This window comes from Clupea harengus, unplaced genomic scaffold, assembly GCF_900700415.2.
Source record: "Clupea harengus unplaced genomic scaffold, Ch_v2.0.2, whole genome shotgun sequence".
Taxonomy (NCBI): domain Eukaryota; kingdom Metazoa; phylum Chordata; class Actinopteri; order Clupeiformes; family Clupeidae; genus Clupea; species Clupea harengus.
In genome coordinates this window covers 40,117-67,982 of record NW_024879813.1, presented here as the reverse complement: position 1 = coordinate 67,982, position 27,866 = coordinate 40,117, and the positions used below count along the sequence as shown (strand labels likewise).

General features: G+C 42.4%; 5 protein-coding genes and 1 long non-coding RNA gene across 6 annotated transcripts; all 6 read left to right on the top strand.

The window, feature by feature from the left end:
- Positions 1-16: 16 nt before the first annotated feature.
- LOC105904875 (lecithin retinol acyltransferase-like) lies at positions 17-2,403 on the top strand (the record flags this gene model as incomplete). The annotated part of the gene is made up of 2 exons (XM_012832825.3): positions 17-472; positions 1,065-2,403. Coding segments are annotated over 2 exons (609 nt in total), but the record flags the coding sequence as incomplete, so codon positions are not given.
- Positions 2,404-4,449: 2,046 nt separating this feature from the next.
- Positions 4,450-6,599, top strand: LOC122130431 (lecithin retinol acyltransferase-like). The gene is made up of 2 exons (XM_042705165.1): positions 4,450-5,512; positions 6,423-6,599. Exons 1-2 carry the CDS (start codon positions 4,982-4,984, stop codon positions 6,597-6,599), a joined length of 708 nt encoding a protein of 235 aa, XP_042561099.1. The 5' UTR covers positions 4,450-4,981.
- A 2,326-nt stretch (positions 6,600-8,925) lies between these two features.
- Positions 8,926-13,973, top strand: LOC122130432 (probable RNA-binding protein 46). The gene is made up of 5 exons (XM_042705167.1): positions 8,926-9,056; positions 9,483-9,820; positions 10,085-10,214; positions 11,856-12,713; positions 12,887-13,973. The coding sequence occupies exons 1-5, from the start codon at positions 8,933-8,935 to the stop codon at positions 13,081-13,083; spliced, it is 1,647 nt and encodes a 548-aa protein (XP_042561101.1). The 5' UTR covers positions 8,926-8,932; the 3' UTR covers positions 13,084-13,973.
- An 81-nt stretch (positions 13,974-14,054) lies between these two features.
- LOC122130426 (palmitoyltransferase ZDHHC3-like) lies at positions 14,055-17,583 on the top strand. The gene is made up of 6 exons (XM_042705161.1): positions 14,055-14,945; positions 15,279-15,367; positions 16,091-16,164; positions 16,416-16,528; positions 16,677-16,738; positions 17,197-17,583. Exons 1-6 carry the CDS (start codon positions 14,821-14,823, stop codon positions 17,325-17,327), a joined length of 594 nt encoding a protein of 197 aa, XP_042561095.1. The 5' UTR covers positions 14,055-14,820; the 3' UTR covers positions 17,328-17,583.
- Positions 17,584-18,354: 771 nt separating this feature from the next.
- LOC122130427 lies at positions 18,355-20,064 on the top strand. The gene is made up of 2 exons (XR_006151881.1): positions 18,355-18,445; positions 19,498-20,064. It is a non-coding gene; the product is annotated as an uncharacterized LOC122130427 (long non-coding RNA).
- A 2,205-nt stretch (positions 20,065-22,269) lies between these two features.
- LOC105904855 (phosphatidylinositol-4,5-bisphosphate 4-phosphatase 1b) lies at positions 22,270-27,590 on the top strand. The gene is made up of 7 exons (XM_012832795.3): positions 22,270-22,506; positions 23,030-23,205; positions 24,196-24,302; positions 24,974-25,079; positions 25,173-25,225; positions 25,451-25,541; positions 26,228-27,590. The coding sequence occupies exons 1-7, from the start codon at positions 22,404-22,406 to the stop codon at positions 26,369-26,371; spliced, it is 780 nt and encodes a 259-aa protein (XP_012688249.1). The 5' UTR covers positions 22,270-22,403; the 3' UTR covers positions 26,372-27,590.
- Positions 27,591-27,866: the final 276 nt, after the last annotated feature.

Here is a 27,866-nt window from a genome sequence, read left to right as displayed (position 1 = left end):
TTTTAGTCTAATCCCTTCAGAAGAAGAGAAGCGTGAAAAGTCTTGCGAAGCCTCTCCTCGGGTGCTGCAGAGAGGGGATCTCCTGGAGGTCCCTCGTACTTTGTTCACCCATTTCGGCATCTACTTGGGGGACAACAAAGTCGCGCATTTAATACCGGATATTGTGCCCATGCTGACGGGCTATAAGTGTCAAATTCAGAAAAGCGTAACGAACAACAGATTGCTGTTGGGGGTGCTTTGTAAGCAGGCGACTGTGAGAGTGGATTCGGTCGAGGACTTTGCGTATGGTTCACCTATCCTAATTAACATCATGGACCACGACGTAAAAGAAAGACCGTTACCTAACGAAGAAGTCGCCAGAAGAGCGGAGATGCTTATCGGTAAAGTTCAATACAGCTTGATGTGGAACAATTGCGAGCATTTTGTTACCTACTGCAGGTACGGCTCAGCCATATGTCTTCAAACGGACAAGGTAAGTAAAGTCTCCATCCAGCCACATAATGTAAGGCTACGTAAATTAAGTTGTTTTGCTTCAGCTTTTAGGCTGTAGCGTACCTGTTAAAATCATGTTATTCTTAAACTAAGCCTATGTGGTTGTGCCAGTAGCCTACCGATTCTGTATTTCACTATGGTTTGATTTGTATCTTTCTACATCCAGGCTAGCCATTCTTTAGTCAGTGGCGCCAAGCTAATCGCTTATTCTTACCATGGATATGTCTCGAAGTGTGTGTCAGTAGGGCATTTCAGTCGTAATATTTAGAAGTGCATCCAACTTTGCCTGCGTCAACGCGCATTCAGGCTGCTCGAGTAGCCTAATTGGCCTTATTAGAGCGTGTTCATTTGTTGTTCAGTAATGGACGACACTTGGGCAACACAAGACGTTCGGGGCTTTAATAGCCACTCAGCAATGTTGATGGAAAATCTGGGTCACCCAGAACAGGGCTCTCTTTTCAACGTCTGGCAGCTTAGGCGCACAAGTGAATGAAAAGTTATGCAACCCAGGTCCTGTCTTTTAAAAAGTTGTTTTCACCGCCTCTCTCTCTCTTTTATGTGTTCTCTTGTAGTTTCTAGAGTTCCTGAAATCGATTATACGGGACCAGCGGAGTATCCTTCTCACAGCTTTTTTGGGACTTGTGTCCATTGGTTGCGTGGGAATTGCGCCTGCCACAATTTTCCCAACCATCCTGATCCCATTCACGTTATGGATGGCGAGTTAATGGACTTATTTGGACTCTTTGTAAATTCTTCCATGAATGGAATATGTACATATGTGAGCAATGGGGTTATGTTTGACCCACTGTACATATAGTGAGCATGGCTTGTAGATATAGATGGCACAGAGAAACATTTTTTTATGGCAATTGTTTAGACTGAACTAAACTTGTAGCTCGATACATAATGTATGTTATTTTGACATGTATTTCCCTCACTGGTTGTATTTAGTGTTTTTTATATTAAAATACAGTTTATACAGTTTGTTGTAATGGAATGTTTTAAACCAATGCCTGTTACGAACCTCACACTTTTCCAGTATTGTCAGTAAGAATGTTGCAGAAAGCCTCATTCAATTTTCGGTCCACTTTTCATTCTGCTTGGTTAGACTTTCCATATGAGGGTTCTTCCACTTCAAATCCGCAAAAGCCTTCTGCTGGACCATCTCAGATTTTCTTGAATGTTTTAATAATAATAATAATAATAATAATTCATTTAATTTGTAATGCACTCTTAATTCAGAAGAATCTCAGAGTGCCAAGAGTACCACATAAAGTGTGACCTTCCAAACTAATACTTACAAATGTTAGTTTGATATATCAAATACTTGTTGGTTTTGGCGTGTTCACAGACTGGGGAAAAGTTTAGGATTTGTTATCTCAATAAGTTTTCATGTTAGAGGCTTCAAATTTTTAACAGATAAATTACTTCTATATTTAGTTTCCTGTTAACTTTACAAGAGGATTGTGTTCATAGTCACAGTTTTATCAATGTGTGAAATCTGGGAAAAAACTCTTTTTGAACACATTTAACTGCCCTATTACACAGCAGACATCTGGCAGATATGTTTATATAGTTTACAAAATATAATTATGAGATGTCTGTATTGCATTTTTGTAGGAGGAAGTTTTGAGCATGAATCTAGAAAATACACATTTTCAATCTTATTTTAGCTGCTCACTGAACAGGTATGATGAGGTGTACAAATAAAACAAACACTTTGCAAGAAAGGTGATCAGGTTTTGGAATTTCAAGTTGGTGCCAGGACTGTGTAAGGTCCAAGAGGCATGGTTTTATGCGTCAGTTATACCTCGGATAGCCAGCAGATGTCAGATGTCAAAACATCATTTTCCTGAAAACCTCAATATGCAGGAGAAACCAAAATGTCAGCAACATGTCATGTCATCTCATCACACATCCAGTAATTCACTTACATAGTACAATCATGCTTGAGGTAAAACACAGCTGGTCTTGGTCTAACAGATCCAAGGTATAACTGTCACATACAAAATGATATGTGTGAAATATATAAAGTGACTTATGAATACATATGATAACCTTAAACTTGGTTGTAGCTCTAGTACCTACTTGAGATTCCAGAACCTGATAGCCCTTAAAATAATGTTTGTCTCTAATCTGGAAAAGTGTATGTCTTTTATACATCTTGTCATATCTATTCAGTGAGAAGGCCTTTTCAGAAAAAATTTTTTTTCTAGATTCATGCTTCAAAAATCGTATACAGACATCTCATAATTATATTTTGTAAACTTAAAAACAACAATCAAAGCCATTTGTTTTGTCGGATCCTGTGCCATTGGGCAGTTAAACCAGCAATATGGAGTTCTGTTCCTAAAGTAGTAAGCTAACTACCTAAAAGGCATGCAAAAACCTTGCAAACACCACCAACAGCCCAGCTGACACTGATAGAAGCTTGCCAACACACTAACTGATGTCTTTTGGCAGTATAGCTGGCAATGTGATGCATGTGAAAGCTTTTCTTCCATTGTTGCAGGGTGTTCCAGCCCAGAACTACATAGGGCATATCTTGGATGGCTAGTGGGGAAGACACAGGTGGTTTATCTGTCCTTCACATGACCATATGCTATCAAAATGATTTTGAGGATGGTGCCAAAACTAGTTGCCTATAAAACCATACCTCAAAAAGTGTAAAATTGTTGCATAGTGTCACTTTAAATTGGAGGGGGGTTTCTTAATTTTTGGGGATATCATGCATTGGATTACACTGCGACTATCCTCTGGCAAAGGTTTAAACTAAATATAAAGGTTATTATCTGCTCAAAATTTGAAGCCTCTTGCATGAAAATATTTTGAGATAATAAATCCCAAACTTTGCCCCAGTCTGTGAATGCACCAAAAACAGCAAGGGGTTCCTTTGTCAGATTTCTTTTCTCAGAAAGTATTATATATGTCAACCTAAATTTGAGCAAATATTAGTTTAGAAGGTCACACTTCATAAAATTGGTACAACTGGTAAACTTGATATAATTGTCAAGAAAATCTGAGATGTTCATGTAGAGGGCATTTGCTGATTTGAGGTGGAATGTCCCATGAAGGAAGAAGCCCTTACTGTGACCATTATACCACTATAACTCAAATAAAATGTCAAAATGGTTCCTCTAAATTGTAAACATTATGGATGGGGATAAACACATATAACCTATTTATACAGTATCTTGGTTTTGGTAATTCACCTGATAATTGGTATCGATAATTCACCAGTTGCCATTTGTCACTCAGCCTCATTTCAGTGGGTTTGCTAGTAAGTGCAAAATGACTTCCCTGGGGAAAATGTTAGCGGTCAGAAGGAGCTAGTGGATAGCTGGAGTTCACACTAGAGAAGAGACACTGTGGTCTACCTCTGTGTGACACAGGAAGGATAAGCGTAATACTCTGGTCTACAGGAATGGTACTTCAGGATTGGATGAACTATCCCTTTAATGAAGGAACTCCATATAGAGAAACTTGTTTTTTCCTCCTTGAATAGTACTTGAATTGAATAACCAATAATCCGATATAACCTTTACTTTCGAGTTTACTTTTAAAATTCTTGTCCCGTGTGTGAAAATTAGACTGACATACATACATACATACATACATACATACATACATACATACAGTATATCAGTTTCGCTCATAGTGACACCAGATCCTTGATTATACTGGTTTCATTATACTGGCTATTAAAATGAACACGGTCTCTCTCATGCTGTGTGACCGGGCTTGTTTATGTGTGTGCATGTACACTTCTTATGTGCTTGTGGTTTTATGTCCACTGCACTCCACTGTCACAGCCACACCACAGACTAATTAGATTGGTTGTGTCCTCCGACTCAGTACTCCCCACATGTCTCGGACTGTCTCTCCCGCTCTCCTCCTTCCATGGAAGTATGTGAAACCGCAAGAAGAGCCTGGAACAAACACATCCAGGGCCTTCTCTTCCCGTATGTGTTCGTACATCTGTTGCATTCTGAACAAGAAATTAGAAACAATTAGATCCATCCTGCAAACCAAAGTCCACAATTATGCAAGTGTAGAAGCTGTGAAGCAATCAAGAAAAAATCCCTCATTTAGGGGTTTTAAGAGAATGTTTTTTAACCCCAGAAGAATTACACCACAAGACGCAGTATGAAGCAACACATGGATTATTGTCTATAATTATCTTGCCCTTTCTGTGTCGTGAAATGAGAACAACTCTCAGACTGATTTGGTGCTCAAAGGAAAAAAAACAAAGCTGCACGCAAATGGCGAGCATGGAGGAAAGGCATTGTGAAACCCTCACAATGTTCTAAATGAGCCCATGTGATTGTCCAAAGCCATATGGTTTCTTTGTTTGTTCTGCCAGAAAATGCAGTCGCCGGGCGTCTAATCCTGCCCTCCCCTCGGTTTTGCCAAACTTCCTCACAAATAAAAACCCCACTGGGTCCAAAGCGCTGGAGGCCACAGGCTGATTCTTCCCCCTCTCCTTAGGATGGCTCTGCTGCGGCTCCTGAGCATGTTCTTTCTCACCATAACCACCACCAAGAAGAAGCAAGAACAAGAGAAAGAGGACATAAAGGTCAATGAGAAGGTACGCAAGTATGACATATCGCTCTACAAGAGGGGGGACCTCCTGGAGGTGCCGCGCACCCTCTTCACCCATTTCGGAATCTACCTGGGGAATGACCGCGTTGCACACCTGATCCCCGACATCTTGCCCGTCTTCTCGTCCAACCAGAACACCATCGGCACCATGGTGACCAACCTGCGGCTCATCCTGGGGGCCATCGCCAAGGCGGCCAGCGTGCGCGTGGACTCGGTGGAGGACTTTGCCTACGGCGGGGACATCCTCATCAACCCCATGGACAAGGTGTGCAGCCGGCCGCCCTACGATGGGGAAGAGGTGGCCCGCCGGGCAGAGAAGCTCATGGGTCCGGTGGACTACAGCCTCCTGTGGTACAACTGTGAGCATTACGTCATGTACTGCCGCTACGGGACCGTCATGAGCTTCCAGACCTTCCAGGTAGGAGGAGGAGAGCACGCAAGTGTCACACTTATGTTTTGACCACCACTAAAATTCTCACGTCTCTGTAGTCTGTAGACTATATACTAACTAAACTGGAAGCACAGCAAAGCATGGATTCAGTTCAGACGCTTAATATCCCAAAACATTCCTGGTTGTCCTGGGTAAAGAACTGTGGCTTAGCACATTTCTGCTCTCTTCTCAACCATTCTCATTTTGTTCTTTCTTCACAGAGCACAGAGGTTTAAGTTCCCATGAACTACATTCTATTCACAAAGAAAAACATCCACGTCACCCTTTAGCATGTGTGGTCAAATGTCTGTTCTTGGAAAAGATTCAAAGTCTGCCTGAGCTGAACTGAGCATTACCCTACATGATTTACTGTGCTTTGTAATAGTGCAGGATATGAGTTAGCCAACCAGACTAAGCCCCTGTTGCTGCAACTGCAGAGGGAAAAAAAAGTTCCCACCGGCTCTTAAAAGTGTGATTAGAGTAGGCTACATTGTGAAATATTCACAGTGGTCAAATTAGTTTTTCTTCCACTGTAAGGACTTAAAATAAAATAAAATATTGTGCATCTATCTGTATTTCTACCTACTCTGCAATTATATAAATAAGAACTTCAGTGTGTTTGTGTCAGTCAATGGCATTTGTGGATTTTAGTGACATGGCAGAATCTTTTTTTCAGGTCTTTCTGGTTTATAGTTCCCAAGAGGAAAATCCAATGGAGATTAGGGCCAACCAATTTCTACAACAATGCATCCCTTCGTCAGATGTTAATGCAAGGAAAATCATGTTAGAGTGGTCTGCCTAATCTGCCTAAACTCTTTGTCTCTACCTAGTGGTGAAGCATAAATCCGAAAATCATTTTTTAACGCTCCACTTTTTCTTCTCTTCCTTTCCTCGTCAGTTCTGTAAAGGAGTTCGGAAGATCTTCTGCAGTAAAAGGTTCTCCTTCGTGAGTGCATTAATCGGTGTGGCCATCATGGTTTCCCTCCAAACGGATCCACTTTACACTCTGCTCCTCACTTTCTTCATCTCCTTCCACATCTGGATGGCTCCTGAATTTACATCACAACCTGGGTGATAGACCAGACCAGAAAAAAACATGAAACTAATGAAATGTCTTGGAGTTAAGCCATTTTTAAGGTCTACATTATCATTATTACTTTAATGATTGGCTAAACCTGTCAATTGCAATTTATATCGGACTCATACATGTATAGGCCTACAGCATCTAGAAAGCATAGTCGCTTGGCCGGTGGTGGGTGTTTTCCAGTGTAATTGACAGATACAATTTTCAGATACGCTGCTTATAACTGATGTGTACATTTTCAAAATGTTATTTCAGAGCAGGCTTGTCATTACTGTACTGAGAGGCTCTGGATGGAAGTCGAATGTAAATATCTAAGTTAATTTCTTTATTTTGTGTTGTATTCTGACACATGTGTAAAGTGCATTAAAACGGTTTGGTGTTGTGGATCAGTGCTTTATCGTAGAGTTCATGGCTATTTATTGTTACGGCCTGAAAATAAATCAAACCGCTGGATATGATATTAACCTGCTTAAAGTGAGGGGTGGGGGTTGGGCCTGTGGGGTCATCCTTGACACAAACTAGCGCGCAGTGTTGCCAGGTCCGCGGTTTTCCCGCGGAATTGGGCTACTTTTGAAGTGTTGCCGCGGGTTGAATTTTTTGTCCGCTGGTTCGGGTAGACCTATTTTGCATGCAAATTACATGAATGTCTTTAAATAAAAATCCATATTTTAAATGAAATCATTTATTTATACCCAAATCCTACCAAACTGACTCCAGATCAGCATGTACACACATGGACATGGGACACGCCCACATACACACACGCACGGTGCGTATTATTAATGATAATATACTGTATCTAATTACACAAGGCCATTTTAGGACCTTGATGAAAGAACTGTTTAGGGAAAACTGCTTTTAATGCTGGCATATTAAACATTTGGTGTTACTTTGTAGATATTGCAATACATTTGGCAATGATAGCAATGCTGTTGGACTTTAAAAGCAGTGTATATGGTTTGGCAGGGCATATTTTGAGTTCTGATATTGGGCTGGTTTTATTGGCCATTGGGCTGGTTTTGGGCTGGTTTTGATTGGCCATTGGGCTGGTTTTGTCACACAGACCTGGCAACCCTGCTAGCGCGTTCTATGCGAGTTTAAGAATCCTGTCAGCAGCCAGAGGGCACACTTACACTAACTGAAAACTTCTGGGGAGTGAACAGGTACTTCTACAAAAATAACTCTCAAATTGATAACATTTTCGGTGAATTTATCTTCAGATATTTAAACGATTCGGGTACCACATTGGATTTATCCTTGTCAACACACTGGTTATCAATTAGCTAATTTAGCTAGCTAACGTTAGCTAAGTTGACCTGGCTAGCTTGCTAGCTAAGGTTCGATAGCTCGTGCAGCCTGTCAAAATTTTGATAAATTATATATTGCTTTTGCTATCTAGCTCGTAGTGGCTTTGTGCTGTAGCTAAACTGTCAAGTGTTCAGTTGGAGACATATTAGTTAGAACCGAACGATAGGAAGGTTTAGGATACATTTTGTCAGTTGACCAACTAAGCTGTCATTGTGCAGTTATGGCAATAGCGCTTATGCCTTTGGTTAGTACACCATTTTAGCGAACATAAAGGAGGAGTAAAAGCGACGTATGTTACATTAGTTTTTACATTGTTATACATTTAAATTAATTGAGTTACCATTCATAGTACACTGTCGTGTGGGAAAGGCTCATGTTTACTAATTGAGCTTTTTTAGAGCCAGAATTAAATATGCTGGCAAGCTAGCTATGCAATCTATGCAGACTAAACTAAGTTCCCGCCGAAGCCCCTTGATGAAATCAAGGCAGCCAAAAGTTGCCTAGAATCCAGTTTGAACGAGAGCATCACCTGTTTGTGCACAGTTCATAGTTTGAAAATTAATTTTACAGTTATTGTATACCCCAAGAGTCAGTGAAACAATGTCCGATTGTTATGCAGTAAAATTGTTGAACCAAGCACAACTAACCGTATAGAATGTTTCAGCATGTTTTGATTCACATCACAAACACTTGCTAGCTAGCCTAATGGTATGTAACGTAGCCTAACATTGGCTAGAGCAGATATCTATGTTTACCTATAGAATATATATGTATCAACATGAATGGAATCCATGTTATGACCCTGGGGCCAAAGGTTAGACCTGCCCTCTAGTTAATGTTTTACATGTCTAAATATGAATTGATTCCTCTGTTGAAATTACTTATAAAGGGGACACTAAAATGTTCCCAGACCCCATACACCTAGACTTGGTATTTGTTATTGAGTCTGCACTAAGTCACTAAGGCAAATGTACATTCACAGCCAATAAAAAGAAGCCATGGATGAGAATGGAAATATGACCAGAGAAGACAGCCGACTTGAAAGCCCAAATGAAGCGGCACTGTTAGCTCTGCTGGAGAAGACCGGCTACAGTATGGTCCAAGAGAATGGCCAAAGGAAGTTCGGTGGTCCACCTCCAGGTATAGGGAACATCATGTTTCTAGACACAATTCATCCCTAACACACTGGAGTTAACAGATAGTAAAGGTCCTTACCCATGGAAGCAATACTCATAATTATTATGAGGGTGAAATTGTAAACATGTGCTGTGGGTCTAAGACCTCAAAGGGATGTTCCATGTTATCTTTGAACCCCTGAAGATTTTTTGCAGAAGTCCTACACATAATTTAAGGGTACCTTCTAATCTAGCTGATAGTCAGAGTTTGGGACAATAGCATAGCATAAGAAGAACTTTTACAGCTTTTACCATAGAACTTTTTTGTAAGAGGAACTCATTGGTGACGTGTTGATAATGTGGATGAGGTTGTTGAAGGTGCGTGTGTGAGTTTGTTAGCTCATAAATAGATACTGTTTGTGTGTGTGTCTGCGTGTGTTGGATCTGTTAGGTTGGGAAGGCCCTCCTCCTCCTCGGGGCTGCGAAGTTTTTGTGGGCAAGATCCCACGGGACATGTACGAGGACGAGCTGGTGCCCGTGTTCGAGCGTGCTGGCCGCATCTATGAGTTCCGCCTGATGATGGAGTTCAGCGGCGAGAACCGCGGCTACGCCTTCGTCATGTACACGACCCGCGAGGCAGCCCAGCGTGCCATCCAGATGCTGGACAACCACGAGATACGGCCTGGCAAGTTCATCGGCGTGTGCGTGAGCCTGGACAACTGCCGCCTGTTCATCGGCTCTATCCCCAAGGACAAGCGCAAGGAGGAGATCCAGGAGGAGATGATGAAGGTCATAATCATCCTCCTCCTCATCCTGTGGACTACCGTGTTCTAGCAATTCTAGCGTTGTATCCCATAGCTGTAGTAACTGTTGTTATACACCCGTGGTAAAAAAGTAATAACATTCTATAGGAAGTTTTTTTTTTATGTTTCTGAAATGACTGAAGATCTCCAATGGGGGGATTAGGCCTCTCTGTTAAAGGTTTATAACTAGTGTAAAAAAATGTGTAGCTGTTTAATTTAATGATGTGTTAATTTCTGTGTTTGATGACAGGTGACCGAGGGAGTTGTGGACGTGATCGTTTACCCCAGCGCCACTGATAAGACGAAGAACCGCGGCTTCGCCTTTGTGGAGTACGAGTCTCACAAGGCTGCGGCCATGGCTCGCAGGAAACTCATTCCAGGTACACGTACAGAGCGCACAAAACATCTTCCCATGGGTTTACGTCCCTTCCTCTTCCTTCCTCTATCTCTCCTTATCTTTCCTCTAATGCTATGTCCTCTAACTAGTACTTAACTCGCACTTACAGTAGTTACATTCCTGCACTTTTTTTATTTCTTATTTGAAGTTGTATTTATTGTTACACTAGGTCTCTATTGCTCGTAGCTTGATTGTTCTCTCCTTTGTACGTCGCTTTGGATAAAAGCGTCTGTTAAATGACTAAATGTAAATGTAATGTTACATCAGCCGAGCTGGTGCGAAAACATGCTTTGATCGGGTCCGATTCATGCTTTCTCATTTGTTTTACTTTCACTGACTTTGGATGCGGCAAATAAGAAAATACACCACAAAACATTTTGTTTGCTACCCCAAGGTTCATAAAAAAAAAACTTTCCAAGACCCAGGTAGGGGAGCAGATGTTGCCTTCTGTTCAACTGGAAGTAGCAAACCCTGCACCAAAGTGCTCTTCAACCATACTTAACAAAAATGCCTCTCATACTCATTCTGTGATGACTCTGCTCCAGCCATCCCCGAGCCAGCTCACTGCACTCCTGTGGTCCACCTCTTGCTCTGAAGCGCTGTGGTTGCTGGCACATCTACACAGCTGACACTAAATACTGGTTAGGGCTTCCTGCTCTTTGCACAGGATTTTTCCACCTTTGGTCAGCCCATACGCCCTTCATTTTCCCAAAACTCATGCACTCAAAAACAAACATACCCGTGCCCCTATGAGCATGAGAAGAATCGATTAAATGCGTATGTGAAACTGTTGTTGATATTGATATTTTCGTTGATATTGGATGATAATGGTGTAGTTTAAATAGGAGTAAGTAAGGTTTGAAATGATGTTGAGGTTTTGTGAGGCGGGGTGGTGGTGATGGGGTCTCGGGCAGGATGAGGTAAGTTTTTCCCGTTTTGCGATGAATAGGCTCTCTTTGTCAGACATGTGACCCCATTACTGGACCAGCTTGGTTTTCTCACAGGCCCACAGTGTGTGTGTGTGTGTGTGTGTGTGTGTGTCTGCACCCAAATATTGTATCTGTGTGTGTGTCCATGTATTTGTGTGTGTTTGCATGTGTGTGTGTGTGTGTGTGTGTTTTATTGAACATGTATACCCATCTGTGTGCGTGTGTGTGTGTGTGTGCTTCCTTTTTCCTCTGTGACGTGTGAATGGTGTTACGGTTTAACATTTGGAAAAATGAAAAGCTCTTTTGTCTGCTCCGTTGAGCTTGTAGAAAGGAGGTGGTCCAAGGCCGGTGCATTAAATCCCAGTCTGGGCCTCTGGGTTTGACTCCAGACAGAAATGACACATGTATCCACACAGCTGAATAATACCTGGTCCTGGCCTAATTAAAGTAAATGAATCGGTGTGTCAATGTTTTTTGTTATAGAGATCTGAAAATACCAGCTTTTATGTGTCGTCTATGGTTTTTATCGTTATTCACATGTATATAAATGTATGTATATCATAATAGAATTCTGTGGCACATTAAAGATCACTTTGAGAGGAGGTGTAAAAACCAGTAACCATTTAAATCAGAGCTCTGTGTGTGTGTTTGTGTTGTGTGTCTGTGTTGTGTCGTATTGTGTGTGTGTGCATCAGGCACGTTCCAGCTGTGGGGCCACACCATCCAGGTGGACTGGGCGGAGCCGGAGCGTGACGTGGACGAGGAGACGATGCAGCGCGTGCGGGTGCTCTACGTGCGCAACCTGATGCTGCACACCACCGAGGAGACGCTGCGCGCCGAGTTCTCGCGCCTCAAGCCCGGCTCGGTGGAGCGCGTCAAGAAGCTCACCGACTACGCCTTCGTGCACTTCCACTCGCGCGAGGACGCCGTCGCCGCCATGCACGCCTCCAACAGCGCCCTGGTCGACGGCTCGCCCATCGAGGTCACCCTCGCCAAGCCCGTCAGCAAGGACGGCAGTCGACGCTTCAACGGCCGCGGGGGTATGCTCGCCGGCATGCCCATGGGCGGCCCTTACGGCGACGCCGGTGGCTTCGTCTTCCAGGGCAAGCCGGATGACCTCACTGGCATGGCGGCGGTAACCACGAGCATGGGAGGGCTCAAGCTGTTCACCAACGGTGGTGGCATCGGCAGTGGGGGCAACTCGGGGCGTCCTCTCAGCCTGCCGCCGCGGCTGGGCAGCCCGTGCGGGCTGGACGTGGAGCGCTGCGTGTTCCCCTTCCACCCCGGCTCCAGCCTGGTGCCCGTGGGGCTTCAGGCGCTCAAGCCTGGCCAGCTCAGCTCGGCCGTCAGCCTGCTGGAGTACCACTGCCTGAAGAACGGCTGGGCGCCGCCCGAGTACTACCTCTACTCTACGGTGGCCCAGGAGGGCAAGATGCTGCTGATCTACAAGGTGGTGCTCAGCAGCACGCGCAGCAGCTTCATGCCCGACAAAGTGTGCACCGTGCTGGAGGATGCCAAGGAGCTGGCTGCGCAGCACGCGCTCTGGAGCCTGGGTGAGACACACACACACACGCTGTACATGCATACATGCTGTGCTTGATACTAGTTCATAGATGTAACCACAGATAGAAAGATGTGGACAAATGACTGATGATATACTACAGTTGTGCACACACACACATTTAATGAAACCTGTGTGTGTTATTTCCTGTTTGTTTGGAAACAGATTGCTCCTTCCTGGGCCAGGGCTCTCCTGGCAGCCTGTCTCCCCCGGCCCCTTCCTCCTCCCCCGGGCTGCTCACCTTCGGCTGCCGCCCCGTCCCCTACCCCAGCTACCCCCTGGCACCCCTGTCCCCGCCCCTGTCCCTCAGCAGCGCTCCAGGCCAGAGGATCTACCTGCCCAGCCAGACACCCTACTACTGAGACCCGGCCGGCAAGCAGCCGCCTGTCTGACTTGTTTTCTGACTTGTTTGTCACGCATCACTGGCAGGACGTCAGATTTGTAAGGAATGTGATGGTGTTGTATATACGGCATTTTATCGGGGGGTTCTGAATTTTGTTGTGTTTGTGTTCTTATCTTTGCTTATCTTGTGTTGTTTTTCGACTTTCATTGTGAAAGCCAGTGAAAAGTATTAATAACATCCTATTATATATGCATTTAGTCGTGTAGTTTTTCATTGTGTAAATACAAGTTCCCAGTAACATTGCAGGTTTAAAAAATACATTTCTTTCTTTTTATCGAATTAACTATTGCTTTTCATCCCAAGGGCCTCTGTAACACAGTACCGCTGTGAATCTTGGACCTCGGTATGCCTGTCACCCTTGGCAATAATGAAAATAGAAAATAGTGTTTTGACTCATTTTGTAAATTTATTTTAAACATATAGTATTGTATTATTTTCATTATTTGTTGTCACTGATTTTGTAGCAATTTTTTTCAACATAATATGGTTTAATTTAGAAAATGTGGCAATCTAAATTTGATAGAATCTGTGTTGCTTTATTTAACAGAAATATGTATTAATGTCTACCCATTGTGGAGTCCTGAAAATATCAGTTTTTAAAGTGATTAAAAATATTTATTTATTGAAGTGTTGCAAATGCACAATTTGTGCACATCAGTGAGACTTAACTAAATATCAAAATTATAAAATCACGTCAATGATCCGAAATTAGCAATGTGATAATAGAAAAAAATATTTGTAAACACTTATATATATTTACCTATACTAATATGCCTTTATCACTGCAATTCACATTCCAAAATTGATGCCATAATTAGATGCCGTCCAAATGTCCTCTTTTTAAAATCACTCTTCAGCTTTAGTCACAAACACATTTTTGTTTCTTGTTTTTGGTTTTGTTTTGTTATTTGTAATAGGTCTCCTGCAATGTTTCAGTGCTATGAATTTTAACAGTTACAGATGTACTGTATGTATGTAAAAAAAAAAAAAACAAGGAGCAGATATTTCTGCCACAGAGAAAAACAGTGCCTTTACCATGACATCTCTTAACATCCAAAATGTTTTGCATTTTTTCATTTTACCCGGTTTTCCCACAGTTCTGTCATCAGTAGCAGTAGTAACTTGCCTATACACCACTATATTCGTATTTTGTTCAGTTTTTTTTCTTAATGTTTCACCGTTCTGATTTATGATTTATGTTGCAGTTGGTTGGATGTTGGAGTTGAACTGTTTGCTCTGAACTTTTTAAGTTTTTTGATCATGTTGATTGAATAAATAAATAAATTAATTGATGGATTGTTGTCTGGTTATCTGTAGTTGTGTGTGTATGTGTGTGCGCGTATGTGACAGAGAAACAGGGGTGATTTTGTGTGTAATGAAAACAACGCTTTCCTAGCATTGCAACATTGGAGTTTTGTTTCCTCTTTAATTAGCTGTGACCAGTGGAAAATAAACAGTTCCACATTTCTATACACCAAACTGAAAACTGCACCTGTGCTTGGAATCTCAAGGGTTTCTAGCTCTGCAACAGAACTTTTCACCAACACTGCAGTAAAAAAAAAACAGACAGATGAGAGGGTTTCTTCTGTTCCAACTGGTAAGATTAGAAAGACTGGCATAGTAGGTTTCCAAAATAGCCTGGCGAACGTCACGACTATCCTCCGACGTGACGTCACCCGGAAGAAGGGCACCAAAAATGGCTTCTAATCGCTGTCGGCGAGACCCGTGTGGATTCATTTGTTTATTATTGACATACTTCAGCGTGTTTTATGCCGATTATGTGGTTATTCAGTATGTGCTCATTCCTGCCTACTCCGGAAGGTACGTATTATTGAATCGTATGAAGACACCATAAAGCATCAGGGTTTTGTGGTGAGGACCACTATCACAGCGATGTTGTGATGATAGTGTTGAGACGATGTCTAGTAGCGTCTGACCACTGCCACGAATAGTATGTAATCGACTTAATGCTGCTTTATTCTCATGTGATTAAACGAACTGTAACGCGATCAGATGAAACGATGCAGGGACATCGCGTTTATCTCTGTTTTGATGCTAATGTATAGAGGAGGAATGAGATGAGGGGCTTGAATGTATAATGACAGACCAACGTATCTCTCTCTCTCTCTCTCTCTCTCTCTCTCTCTTCCCCAGTGTGTGGTGTACGCTGCACGGTTCAGTGTTTAATGTAATTTTACTGCTGCTACTTGCATGCCACTCCAAGGCAGTGTTCTCAGATCCAGGTAACTTTTCATTCATACATCGACAGTGTTTCTATAGCCTAAATCACCTGTTTAAAAGGACATTGCCGTTTGACAGTAACATAACAGAATGAATCATTGAGCATGAAAACGATGTCTTCGTTGAACGTTGAATATATTCTCATTTTAAAAATGTGAGGGCGAGTCACATCACATTTCGTCATTACCCGAAAACCACTAAACATTATTAGTGACTGGGTGACACTTAGAAGTTAAGATAAACAACTTTTATCGGCAAATACATAAACATCACTACTTTATCTACGTTAGTTTCTTGGGTGGATAAGCTAGGGACTATCTGTGCTACAGCCCTGGGTGGATAGGATAGGGACTCGTATTGTTGCTAGTTATCAGCATCCTGGAGCCAGGGTGACTGCTCTGACCTAACCTGCGACCTACTCTGAGAGTATCTGGAGGCTGTGTTCCTTGCATGAATTACACAGGGGGACATTGTTATTCCAGACAATAAGAGAATATGTTATGCTTGGTAGAGGAGAGGTCTTTACACCAGTGATGATTACTAAAGGACATCTACACGAAGGAATGCAGTGCAGTCTGAGGCTTATTAAAAATAGCTGTTAAATAAGAATAGTATGTCATCATTATTGTCGTAATCAAAAAACATATCCTAATTTTAAACCAGGTTCCACCATGTGTGTTTTCATACACCATCTGTATCTTGTTCCTTTCATGCTGTATGAGCAGGTATGGTGCCTCTACCTGAGATGGCCATTGACTTCTCTGACCTAAGATCACAGTCTGAACGCATGAATGAGAGGGTAAGTTGCTGTGTGTGTGTGTGTGCGTGTGGTTGCATGGTTTGTGTGTGTGTGTGTCTGTGTGTGTGTGTGTATTGTTGATAACATTATTCAGAGGCAATAGGTTCATACATGTTTGTTGCAATATGTTATGTACTTGTGTGTTGTTATGCAGTGTTTATTCTGTTTATGACAATGTGAGTGTATGTGTATATTAGATGTTAATATTGATGTTTTGGTGTGTGTGTGTCTGTGTATGTTTGTGGTTATAGGGTTGTGAGGGATGGACAGTGTGTAGCAGATGTGAGACATATCGGCCACCTCGGGCACACCACTGCAGGGTGTGTCAACGCTGCATCAGACGCATGGACCACCACTGTCCCTGGTGAGTTACACACACACACACACACTTGTGTCCTTGTCCAGTACTTTTTCTGATCAATACGCAGTCCTATCCAACACACATTCCTATCTGAACAATAGATGTGTGTATTGTGCTCTTTCTTTTGTTTGTTTATTTGATTGATTGTAAGGATAAACAACTGTGTTGGAGAGCTCAACCAGAAATATTTCATCCAGTTTCTCTTCTACACAGGTAAGTCTTTTCTGTGTCACCTAATACCTTCCCATAAGAAATACCAGTTTTCAGTCATGTCCATAGTCTTAAGTTTGGCATAGTTTTGGCTCAGTTTTGGCTCAGTTTGTGGAAAAGTTTGGGGTTGGACGTCTGTATGCTGTGAGAGAGATAGAGAGCGACAGGTGTCCAAAGGTCCTTTTATCCCCCACACCTCCCCAAGTGTGGGTAATCAGTCAATCAACCAATCAAGGAATCAACCAATCATTGTCCCCACTGTTGCCTGCAGGCCATGCATGGCCAATACACAGTCTGCAGGGGTGCAGGGGGTCGTAACAATGACCATAAATTACTCTGGTAGGCTTGGGTTGAACTGGTGATGTAGGCTGATTTTATTTGATTGATTATTGATGGTTTTCAAAGAAAGGCTTTTAAAAGTTTCTCTCGTTTTCTCTCTCTCCTCTACTAACCTGTGTTAGGCATGGCCAGCCTGTACTCCTTGGCGCTGGTGGTGTCCGCGTGGGTGTGGAGGATCCGCAGTGAGAGGGAGGAGGACGGAGAAAAGGACAAAGAGGGGGAAGAGTCTCCCACCAAACATCTCATTGTGTGAGTGAAAGAGAGATTTCAGACTGTTGAGCGAGTCGAGCGAGAGCAAATACTTTTTCAAATTTTAAATTATTTTTAAAAATAAAAATAAATGAAGTCATATAAACTTCACTTTCCTGAGATGTCCCAGTTTTGATTTAACTTCTGTAACACAGTGACGGTGTACAAAATGACAGTATTATCTGGGTTTTATGGTCTGTGGGGCAAGATGTTAGTAACGTTGTAATAAAGCCCTTTGATATAACCAGAAGGCACACAAGTTAACCTTACACATTGTCTTTTTTAATACACACTTTTAGGTTTTACCATGTTATCATATTACATGGAAACAGGACCATATGATATCTAATCACTTTCATGGTTTTATGGTTTTACAGCTACAGTAAAAGTCCTGCTCCTTTCTGCTGTGCTTCATGCATTTAAACTTCCCTCCTTTCCTCCCTCTCTCTCTCTCTCTCTCTCTCTCTCTCTCTCTCTCTCTCCTCCCTCTCTCTCTCTCTCTCTCTCCCCCTCTCTCCCCTCTCTCTCTCTCTCTCTCTCTCTCTCTCTCTTACAGTGCTCACTATATAATTCTCCTGTGGGAGTCTATTCTCTTTGGTGTGTTTGTAATGGTCATTTTTTACGATCAGGTGAGTGAGGTGCTACATTGCTGCACTATGCCTAGTTCATTCTCATCCAAGTTGAGTCAGAGCTTACATAGCTTCTGCTAAGGCATTGTCTTTGCCACGCTAATGTAGAATCTCCTATTGCCATTTTAGTGATTATGTCATCTTATTCGTTAAATGATTTGATTACATTAATTTGCCTGCATCTCTTCATCCACCTTCCTTTTTTTCCCTTTTGTCTCATGCACTCACCCACCCACGTATTTTCTTCTCCCACTCTCTCTCTCTCTCTCTCCTCTCTTCTGATTCTCATCTCTCTCTCTCTCTCTTTCTCTCTCTCTATCTCCCTCCCTATTCTTCATCTGTTCAGCTAGTGTCCATAATAACAGACGAGACTCCCATTGAGCAGATGAAAGAAATAAGCTGCTGAAGGACAGAGCCAATGGGGCCCCTCCGGCACACAACACACACACACGGAAGCCCAAGCTGGCGCTGCTTCGAGAGGTCTTTGGAAGAGGTGAGGGAGTGGGAGTGTGGGGCAGGAGTTGGACTTGTGTTTCGAGAGATTGACATCTACCTGTGTGCATGTCTGTGTGTGAGTGAGTGTTTGTTTGTGAGCCTGTGCGTATGTGTGGTGTGTTGGTGTGTGTGTATGTATGTGTGTGTATGAGCCTGTGTGTGTGTCGGTGTGCAAAACAGTATATAAAAAGTAGTGTCAGGGCTGCCATTTAGCCAGGCATAAATAAATAACACCAGTTAGCAACTTTTTTCCAGTTTGCACTTGGTTAAATGTCTGATTGAACGAGTTCATAGATCATATCATATGTGTGGTGTGTGTGTGTGTGTGTGTGTATGAGCCTGTGTATTTATGTAACTGTGTATGCGTGTGTGCGTGTGTGCGTGCGTCATCACTTACATGGAGAGTTCCACCAAATGCAAAATCTAGGATGTATACACATTCAAAGTCACATTTGCATTTTTAGACGCATCTAGACGCTTTTAACATACGGCTAAACTCCATATCAAATCAACTGATGTGACTTAGGAACGTGATCGCCTCCACTGTCTCTTGGTTACATTTACCCATGGCTTTTATGCTATCGGCTACCTGTTCCAATTTGTTCCAAGACGGACAAAGTGTCCAACTGTAAATGGGGTCTCTGTGTGACTGTGCACTGGAACGTGGGCTGGGCTAAGTTTTATCACGACACTATTGTCTGGAATACCTCGTCACAGGCCCGTGTTTGGCCTCTACAATGAGAGCAGAGAGCGACACAGAATCAAATTGGTTTCGGTGTTATGTTGCACTCTTTGTGTGAGAGAGATAGAGAGAGAATCTTATACGTTTCTTTCTGTGAGAGTGAGTGAGTGAGTGAGTGTGAGAGAGAGAGGGAGAATGAGAGAAATGGAAAGAAGGTTAAATCTGATAGGTTTTGGTGTTGTAGGCCTTGTAATTTGTGTCTGTGTGTGTGTGTGTGTGTGGTGTGTGTGTGTGTGTGTGGTGTGTGTGTGTGTGTGTGTGTTTTGATTGATGGCGGGGAATCCAACAGCTAACTGTGTTTGTTGCAGGGTCAGTGCTTTGTTGGCTGTTACCTCTCCACTCTACCCCTCCCGCCATCGGAGGAATCAGTTACTCGGCTCTTCCTGACTACGATGTGTGACACACACACACACACTTACACACACAAACACTCAAACCACACAAACAAACACACACAAATATACAACTGGAAGTGGAGTATTTCTACAATTATTTCTTTCTGAAGAAAAAAGGATTTTACCTTGTGTTATGCTTGTTATTTTGTCTTAACTGGACATGAGGATCCCTTTCATTATGTGTTCATTTTGAGGATACATACCCCAGCGATGGCTGGTTTGATAACTTCATTTTAAACTTTTTTATTCTTAATTTAAGAAAAAAAAACAGATATTGTTGTTACTGTTTGCTGTTTGTGGACAGCTGAAGGAATGTTTGCAGCCTTGTGCATACATGGCCGAAATGAATCATGTTTCATGATGATCATGTTTACATTTATGTATATTGTATTTTATTGGTTATACTGTGTGTATCTCTATGCTGCTCTTGATAATGTGAAATTAAAGAAAAAAACGGTTTTCATGAGACTTCTCATGCAATCCTTTTTTGTTTATTATTTAATGTACAGTTATTTGAATGTTTAATTAGCAACTCAGAACAACAATAAATTAATATACTATGGTAGTGTCAAATCTACAAAAAAATAAGCCTATTTAGTAAGTAGCCTAGTATTTTCCATTTTTTGATAAACACGAAACCCATAGTTTAAAATAGTTAACATTTTTATTTGTGTAAAATGCCATTTTTGTTTTGTAGTTTAATTGTGAAAACCGGTAAGAAAGAACTTCTTGTCTATGAACCTGTAAATCAGGCACGTGCACAGACATTTTGGGGGGCAGGTGCTCAAACCAAAAAAAAAGGGCACCCATCGCCAAAATTATTAATGAAATTAAAAAATAATAATAATAAATAAATAAAAAACACAGTAGGATATTCTCAACTTAAATATTTATGTTTGTTAACAAACTAACTCAAATTATCTCCTGAACATAACTCAGTCCTACACTCTGTCTGTCCTTCCTCATCCATGATGGGCTCCTCTGAACCAGGTAGGGTTACTGATTCTCCCTTATTTGTTTTACTAGTTGATGGCCTGATCCAAGATAAAAGAAAGCTGCTACCCTGAGCTGCTTGCTGCAGTTCCCTGTCCTTCTGCTTTTGGAGTCTCTCTTTTCTTGGCATTATGCTGCAAATTTTGTAAATGAGATAAATCAATGTTGTGCATAATGATCAAGAGTGACTTACATTATCTCTGTAAAGCTGACAACACAGTACACACACATTTGTTTACTGTTTTCTGACTGAGTTGAAGCATAAGCAGCATTACACTAATAATATAGTCATGTAGCTCAACTTAAGACCTACCTTTCGTTTCAATAATTACGATTTTAAATGAAACAAAACTAGTGAACTAGTCTAATTTGTAGAACCGTAAAACTGCCTTTAAATTCTCTGCCTGCCTGCCTGCCTGTCTGTCTGCCTGTATCTCTCTCCCTCTCTCTCTTCATTAAACACGACAAGCGTCAGTAAACAGCTGGACAAGGCTTTGAAATCATGGATTTCGTGAGTTTTGTGTTTGTTAATTTTTTTTAGGAAACGTCGGACCAGTTGCGACATAATGTTTTCAGCGGCGCTAATGTTGTGGTTAATTTATCACCAAACAACGTCGGGGGATTGCACAAACACCGTCATTACCTGTTTGTCTGATGCTGCGGGTCAGAGAAGAAGTAGGCTGCAGCCGTTTGGCCTGGCGCTCAGCACTGCATGATCACTAAAAGTGGAGGAGGAGGAGGGAGGGGCGCGTGGGGCTTGTGAGCGCCGGGTAGCATGTCGGGGCGAAATTCTCAAAAGAACTCAAAATAAATGCCCCGTCATATATCAAAACACATTTGGGGGGAATTGATGACAGAGAGAGTAATTTTTATTGTTAAATATTGATGAATGAAGAAAAAATTGGCTCCAGCGGAAGGGGCACTTTTCTCATCCAAGGCAAAAGGGCAGGTGCTTGAGCACCACTTGTCGCTACACGATGGTAGTCCTTTGGGGGATCGTAGTCCCTCACATTGCGCATGCTCAGACACAAACGGTTTACGGCATAAGGCTCAACATCAACAACATATCTGGCTTGTCTTAACGCATAATGTAGGTTTATTTAACGTAATATTTAATAATGTTGTAAACGGTTTAAACGTCAACATATGGGGCTTGTCTTACGCATAATGTGGGTATATTTAATGTTATATTTAATTATGTTGTAAACGGCAAACAGCATAAGGCTCTACGTCAACATATGAAACGAAACTGGGGAGAGACTTTTTGATCCTCCACCTCATCGGTTTTGTCCACTGTGACATCTTCTCTGTTTTTAAATAAATGCTCATGTTTTCAAAAAACTGGCTTTCGTCGCTTTTCTCCATGATTGAAAACGGATCTGTCGTTGTGAGGCATGCGCGCGCGGCTTCGCTGTCGACAGCAGTCGACAGTGTCGCAAAATGACGCATGCGCAATGTGAGGGACTACGATCCCCCAAAGGACTACCATCGTGTAGCGACACCACTAGGGGTCTATCTGTGCACGTGCCTGCTGTAAATCCTTCTAGGAACATAGGCCAATACCTTATGGAGGTGGTTGTGGTCAGTGATCGTGTGTGCGCTACAGCGTTAGACGCCACCCTGTGGTCAAGCAAGGGAAATGCAAAACGCATGTCACGTGGTGTTGTTATTATTCCCTCCACTTCCTGGAATGCGCGGTCATGTGATTATGTGACGCTTCCTAGTGTGTTTCGTTACTGTTCTACGCAGAGCAGGTCATTACTGTCTCATTTTACACAATTTAATACATTTTCGCTGTTATCTCCGTTCCTGGCTGTGTTCATGGAATGGCGGACAGCGAACGATCTCCGTTGCTGGCAGATATTCGAGATGAATCGAACGGGTTATCTGCGGGAGATGGCCAGTATGGAATTCTGACTAAACCTCAAAGTGAGTGACTGAGTGCTTTGAAATTAAGGTAGCTACGGCCTGCCACGGCCTGCAACAAAATTATAAATAACATTTTTGCTCATCATGTAGTTTATGTGTAGGCATTAACTTCTTGCGAACCCAATCTCCACACGAAACGTGTTTGAATCTTAGACTAACCTAATTCTTTTTGTGGTACAAAACATGTAAGTAGCTAGCCTATCGACATGTGCGTCCAGTTTACGTCACACAAACGCCTGGCGTAACCTAGGATTTTTTCTGTGTTTAATATACATCAGCAAATGGCCGCAAAATGTAGAAATGGAGAAAATTGCCTACAGGTCTGGTCTTTTAGCTCACACTTCCTTTTGTAACTTAAAATGTAAAGCGTCAGCAAGAGGGGCAGTGTTGCATTTGCGCCATCATGTGATAAGGGGAATGAGAATTAATGAGATCTCTCTCTCTCTCTCTCTCTCTCTCTCCATCACTCACTTACTCACACACACACACACACACACACACACACACACACACACACACACAGGTCTGCCCCCCTTTCCCAGTGGTCCCCAGGAGGCTCCGCCGCCCTACTCCCCTCTGGGCTCTCCAGACAGTGGTAGTGCCCCCGTCATCAGTTGCAGAGTGTGCCAGAGCCTGATCAGCGTAGAGGGAAAGATCCATCAGCATGTGGTCAAGTGTGGCGTCTGCAACGAGGCTACAGTAAGCACACAAGCGCACACACACACACACACACACACACACACACACACACACACACACACACACACACACCCCGGCATACATTAGCAAGGAGTTCAAGCTCTCTAAGCTTTGGTATAAATGAGGCAACTGAAACAAAGCAACACCAAGCAACAAAAACACAAGTTTGATATACTGGTAAACAAATGTTGGGTGAAGCAGATGATGAAGTTACAGAAAACAGGAAATAGTGTTTGCAGTGTTGGAGACACACCACCTAGAGAAACAGGAATGGAAATTAAGCCCTAGAGATTGTAAAGGTCAGCGTGGTCTCACAGGACCAGAGATATTACAGCGGTGACAAAGGGTGTTTGGATTAAATGTGGGTCAGAGTTCAGACCTGGAACATTGATTTAAATAGGAAAGTACAATGGTGGTTGGTGTGCTTTGGACGATGTTGGCTGGTTTAAGAGTGCAAGCCGGCCTTGTGGAATGTGGACCTCACAGTAATGTGCTACTTCGATTTCAAAATCTGAAGTTGTCCTCAGACATTTACTCTCCACCAGGGTCAGTGTTACATCAGTCCCTCTCTCTTCCTCTCTTTTGCTCACTGATGATTTAAGGAATCGGGACATAAGGACATGTTGTTTCAGTGCTAATGAAACTCGCATGAATCCACAAGCAACATTGCAGACAGCCATTGAGTTTTCACTGATCATAACAGACTGCTTGATCCTGTGAATGTGTCTGTTACTAACATCTGAACTTCCTATAGGATTCTAGGGCAAGTGACATAGATAATGGAACTAGAACTCCTCCTATAAACCTGCACTGTAGATTGACCGCTAGCAAGTATGTATTTTCCCCTGCAGGTTTGTTTTGTGTCCAATACGATATTTCCTAACATTGCGCCCTTGTACACTAAATTGTGATTTAGACATGTATAATTAAACAGCAGTTAAACGTCATTCCTCCTCTCCCCCCCCCCCCTCCCTCTCCTCTTCCGTCTAGCCAATAAAGAATGCTCCCGCTGGGAAGAAGTACGTGCGCTGCCCCTGTAACTGTCTCCTCATCTGCAAGGTGACGTCTCAGCGGATCGCCTGCCCGCGGCCATACTGGTGAGAACGAGGCGTGAGAGGGAGTGAGCTGGGGTGATACTGAGTGAGATCAAGAGTCGAGAGGGAGAAGAGGGAGAGAGGGAGAGGGAGAGGGAGAGGGAGAGGGGAGAGGGGGAGGGAGAGGGAGAGGGAGATGGAGATGGAGATGGAGTGGGAGTGGGAGTGGGAGAGGGAGTGGAAGTGAAAGTGAGAGTGAGCAGCAGCTCCGGATATCTGTTTGGAAGCCGGAGGAGGAAGTTCCAGTTTCAGAAAGGAGTCGAGGCATGAGGCTTTGTGTTCATCAATGTGAGGTTGTAGTGTAGCTCCGTTGCTCAGCAAAGAGGTAAAATGAATGAATGAAATCACCTGGCTTATTGCATAAGTGGAGCGAAAACGTTGCCGTTTCTGCTTTCTGCTTTCTGATTCCGAGCCCTTGGAAACTGGTCTCAAATCAGGTAGAGAGTGGGGAGGAAGTGTAGCTGAAATGAAAAGTTAATTGAGAAGATGACTAAGCATTTCATATTTAAGAGAGTGTCCTGACAATAGAAGGTTGATTTGGATCACAATTAAATATTCTGCCACATAAACAGATCCATTATCTACTATCCTTCATATACAACACTAGTCAGTCACAGACTACAGTAGGAGTCATGTATAGTCCTGCTGTATTGTGATTGGTGATTGTGTTGCAGTAAGAGGATCATTAACCTGGGGCCAGTGCATCCAGGGTCAGTGGCCGCAGAGCCTCAGCCTACTGGAGCTCGCGTCTGCTGCGGACACTGTGCCAATACATTCCTGGTGAGACACATTGCATCATCACATTTAACCTTACTCAGCCATTTAGCTTTTGTACACTTTTGTTTTGAACCTGGATGTCCTTTTTCTCCACAGTGGACTGAGTTTACAGACAGGACACTAGCCAGATGCCCGCACTGCAAAAAAGTGTAAGTACAGTTTTTATTTCAACACGCACGCACACACACCATTTTTTTCCAGTGGTGCCACTGGTGTTTCCTATCACCTGCAGAACTGTCCAGCCATCTCTCTCTCTCTCTCTCTCTCTCTCTCTCTCTCTCTCTCTCTCTCTCTCTCTCTCTCTCTCGCTCACTCTCTCTCTCTCTCTAAGAAAGCGTGTTGGTTTATGTTTAGTGTGGGTTTCTTTTTTCCAGCTCTTCTATTGGTCAGCGTTACCCGAGAAGACAGAGCTTATGGTGCTTCCTGTTGTGTCTGATCTTCGCTATAGCAACAGCAGGCTTAATAGTAAGTGTTCGGTTTTGTTCTGTGGCAACATGTTTAATTTTCTTTTCACTATAAGCTGCAGATCAGTGTAATGAACAGATATACTCAGACATAATCGGGCTTGACAGTAGACTTCATTGGATTTCATATGCGATGTATATGCAGTTTACATGGCAGGTGCATTATTTATAATAAAAAATAAATAAAAAATGGCTCCTACAATTGAATTGTAGAGGCACAATGAAAGTATACTTGCATTACAGAGGCATTCCTTGTATCTAGTTTCAAGAAGTTCTTGCCATTTTTACTGGACCAGAAAAATGTACACAAAGTGGCTAAATGGATAGAAACAATGAACAGCAAGTAACATTCTACTTTCAGTGAGTGAGTGAGTGAGTGCGTGAGAGTGGGTGTATGATCAAAATCATTGCCATCAAACTGAATTAGTTGATAGTAAAAATGTGGTATCAAAGCGATATGACACTCGTGTCCGTGGGGTTGGTAATTGATATCCCCGCGGCTCTGATTACCTGAGGACGAATCACAGCCATGACGAGATCCTTTACCAACTCCACAAACTCGAGCGTCATATCGCCTAAATAATTCTCTAATAGTATGACTTCTTTGAACTATCTATCTTTCTTTCTCTTTCCCTTTCCATTCCGACTCTCCCCTTGTTCCTCCCATACTTTGCTTTGACCCTCCAGGCGGGTACCTGGTACCAGACCCAAGCCAACAAGCGGATCTACGCTGCCTGGGCCGTGCTGATCCTGCTTCTGTTGTTGAGCCTGGCCAGGGCCATCTACTGGACCTGCATGAAGATCAGCGAGCCGCTGCAGAGCTACGCCTGAACCACAGAACAAATCAACAATCGAGGGGAGAGGAGGGGGATGGGGAAGAGGGAGGAGAGTTGATGGAGGGAAAAGAAAGATGAAGAGGTAGTATAACCTGATATGTGGTGCTGTTTTGGGAGATTAGTAGAAGCGGGTGAAGGCAATAAGCTGTCTTTTTGGAAAATTTCAGATATGTAAGTCCAGTTAAAAAGTCATGCCATACTGATCAACCATGATATCCTGTGCTGTGTAGTCTGTCTGTGTCCCCTCTCTCAGCCTCCTCACCAGTCTGTAGTGAGTTTGAGTCAGTGTCTACCTGTTCCTCCAGGCATGTGTTGAAATATTGAAATACTAAACTCCTTTTTTCTGCTCCTCTTTCCCTTCCTAACGGCATTAACACTGACTATGACATCCACTTTCTCTTAAGGGGGTGGATTTGTTTTTATTTTAATGTACAAATGTTTACCGCTCATAATTGTGGACCTAATCCCGGACCACCCTTACTCAGCTCTGTTAGGATTCTAACTGTGTGATAAAGCGGCATTAGCATGCTAACTACTACAGTAAACTGGCAACTAGCATGCGAAAGCCTTGATACGCAGGTGGTGTCTTCATGTCAACACACCTTTAGTGCCCTCCGTGTAGAGACCACTGTGTAAGGGTGGTTCTACATGACATGAGTATGGAGTCAGTTTAAGTATCAGTTTTCCTCATTCATTCAGCAGTGAGGGGCATTTATGGTAATATCCTGATCATTTAGAACTTTGATTTATTGGAATTGAACCATACAAATATGATCTATGAACTCGTTCAATCAGACATTTAACCAAGTGCAAACTGGAAAAAAGTGCTAACTGGTGTTATTATTTATCTTTGGCTAAATGGCAGCCCACACACTACTTTTATATACTGTTTTGCACACCGACACACACATACACACACACACACACACACACAGGCTCTTACACACACATATGCACACCAAAAATGAATATAAAATCTTGTTGGTATGAGGATGTAATTTTAGGGAAGCAGCTGTCTGTGTTTACTAGCTTTTTCCTCAAACTAACTTAGGGTCTAATTTTTTTTTAAATCTCTGAAATTGTTATTTTATTCCCTAGTGTTTAATACTGGTAAATGTAAATGTTGATGACAACTAATTCATTCCCTTTGTGTCAATATGTTTATTTTTGCATTTTTTGTACATTTATCTGTGATAAATATTTTAACAATGGAATTGCTTTGTTTTTGTCCATTTGTGTTTGCATCATAATTATGTGTATTAAAATTGAATTAGGTGATACTGTGATTTACAAGTACAAGATTCACAAGATTGTTTCTGTAGCCATAGAACTGGGTATTGTTTTCAAAAGCACAAGATAGACAGAACGTGACCATTGGAATGACAGCACCATGGCCAAAGGTTTTTTCCATCTTTTTAGGCTTTAATTACCAATTTCTACAAACATTTGTAACAAACAAATTCAATGGACCAAATTCAAAGTTAATATGT

Coding starts and splice junctions, on each gene's coding strand:
- LOC122130431 (XM_042705165.1), top strand. CDS start 4,982: ATGGCTCTGCTGCGGCTCCTGAGCATGTTCTTTCTCACCATAACCACC. Junction 5,513..6,422: donor TGAGCTTCCAGACCTTCCAG/GTAGGAGGAGGA, acceptor TTTCCTCGTCAG/TTCTGTAAAGGAGTTCGGAA.
- LOC122130432 (XM_042705167.1), top strand. CDS start 8,933: ATGACCAGAGAAGACAGCCGACTTGAAAGCCCAAATGAAGCGGCACTG. Junction 9,057..9,482: donor GTTCGGTGGTCCACCTCCAG/GTATAGGGAACA, acceptor TGGATCTGTTAG/GTTGGGAAGGCCCTCCTCCT. Junction 10,215..11,855: donor TCGCAGGAAACTCATTCCAG/GTACACGTACAG, acceptor TGTGTGCATCAG/GCACGTTCCAGCTGTGGGGC.
- LOC122130426 (XM_042705161.1), top strand. CDS start 14,821: ATGGCTTCTAATCGCTGTCGGCGAGACCCGTGTGGATTCATTTGTTTA. Junction 16,165..16,415: donor CTGAACGCATGAATGAGAGG/GTAAGTTGCTGT, acceptor TTGTGGTTATAG/GGTTGTGAGGGATGGACAGT. Junction 16,739..17,196: donor CCAGTTTCTCTTCTACACAG/GTAAGTCTTTTC, acceptor AACCTGTGTTAG/GCATGGCCAGCCTGTACTCC.
- LOC105904855 (XM_012832795.3), top strand. CDS start 22,404: ATGGCGGACAGCGAACGATCTCCGTTGCTGGCAGATATTCGAGATGAA. Junction 23,206..24,195: donor GCGTCTGCAACGAGGCTACA/GTAAGCACACAA, acceptor TCTTCCGTCTAG/CCAATAAAGAATGCTCCCGC. Junction 25,080..25,172: donor ACTGTGCCAATACATTCCTG/GTGAGACACATT, acceptor TTTTCTCCACAG/TGGACTGAGTTTACAGACAG.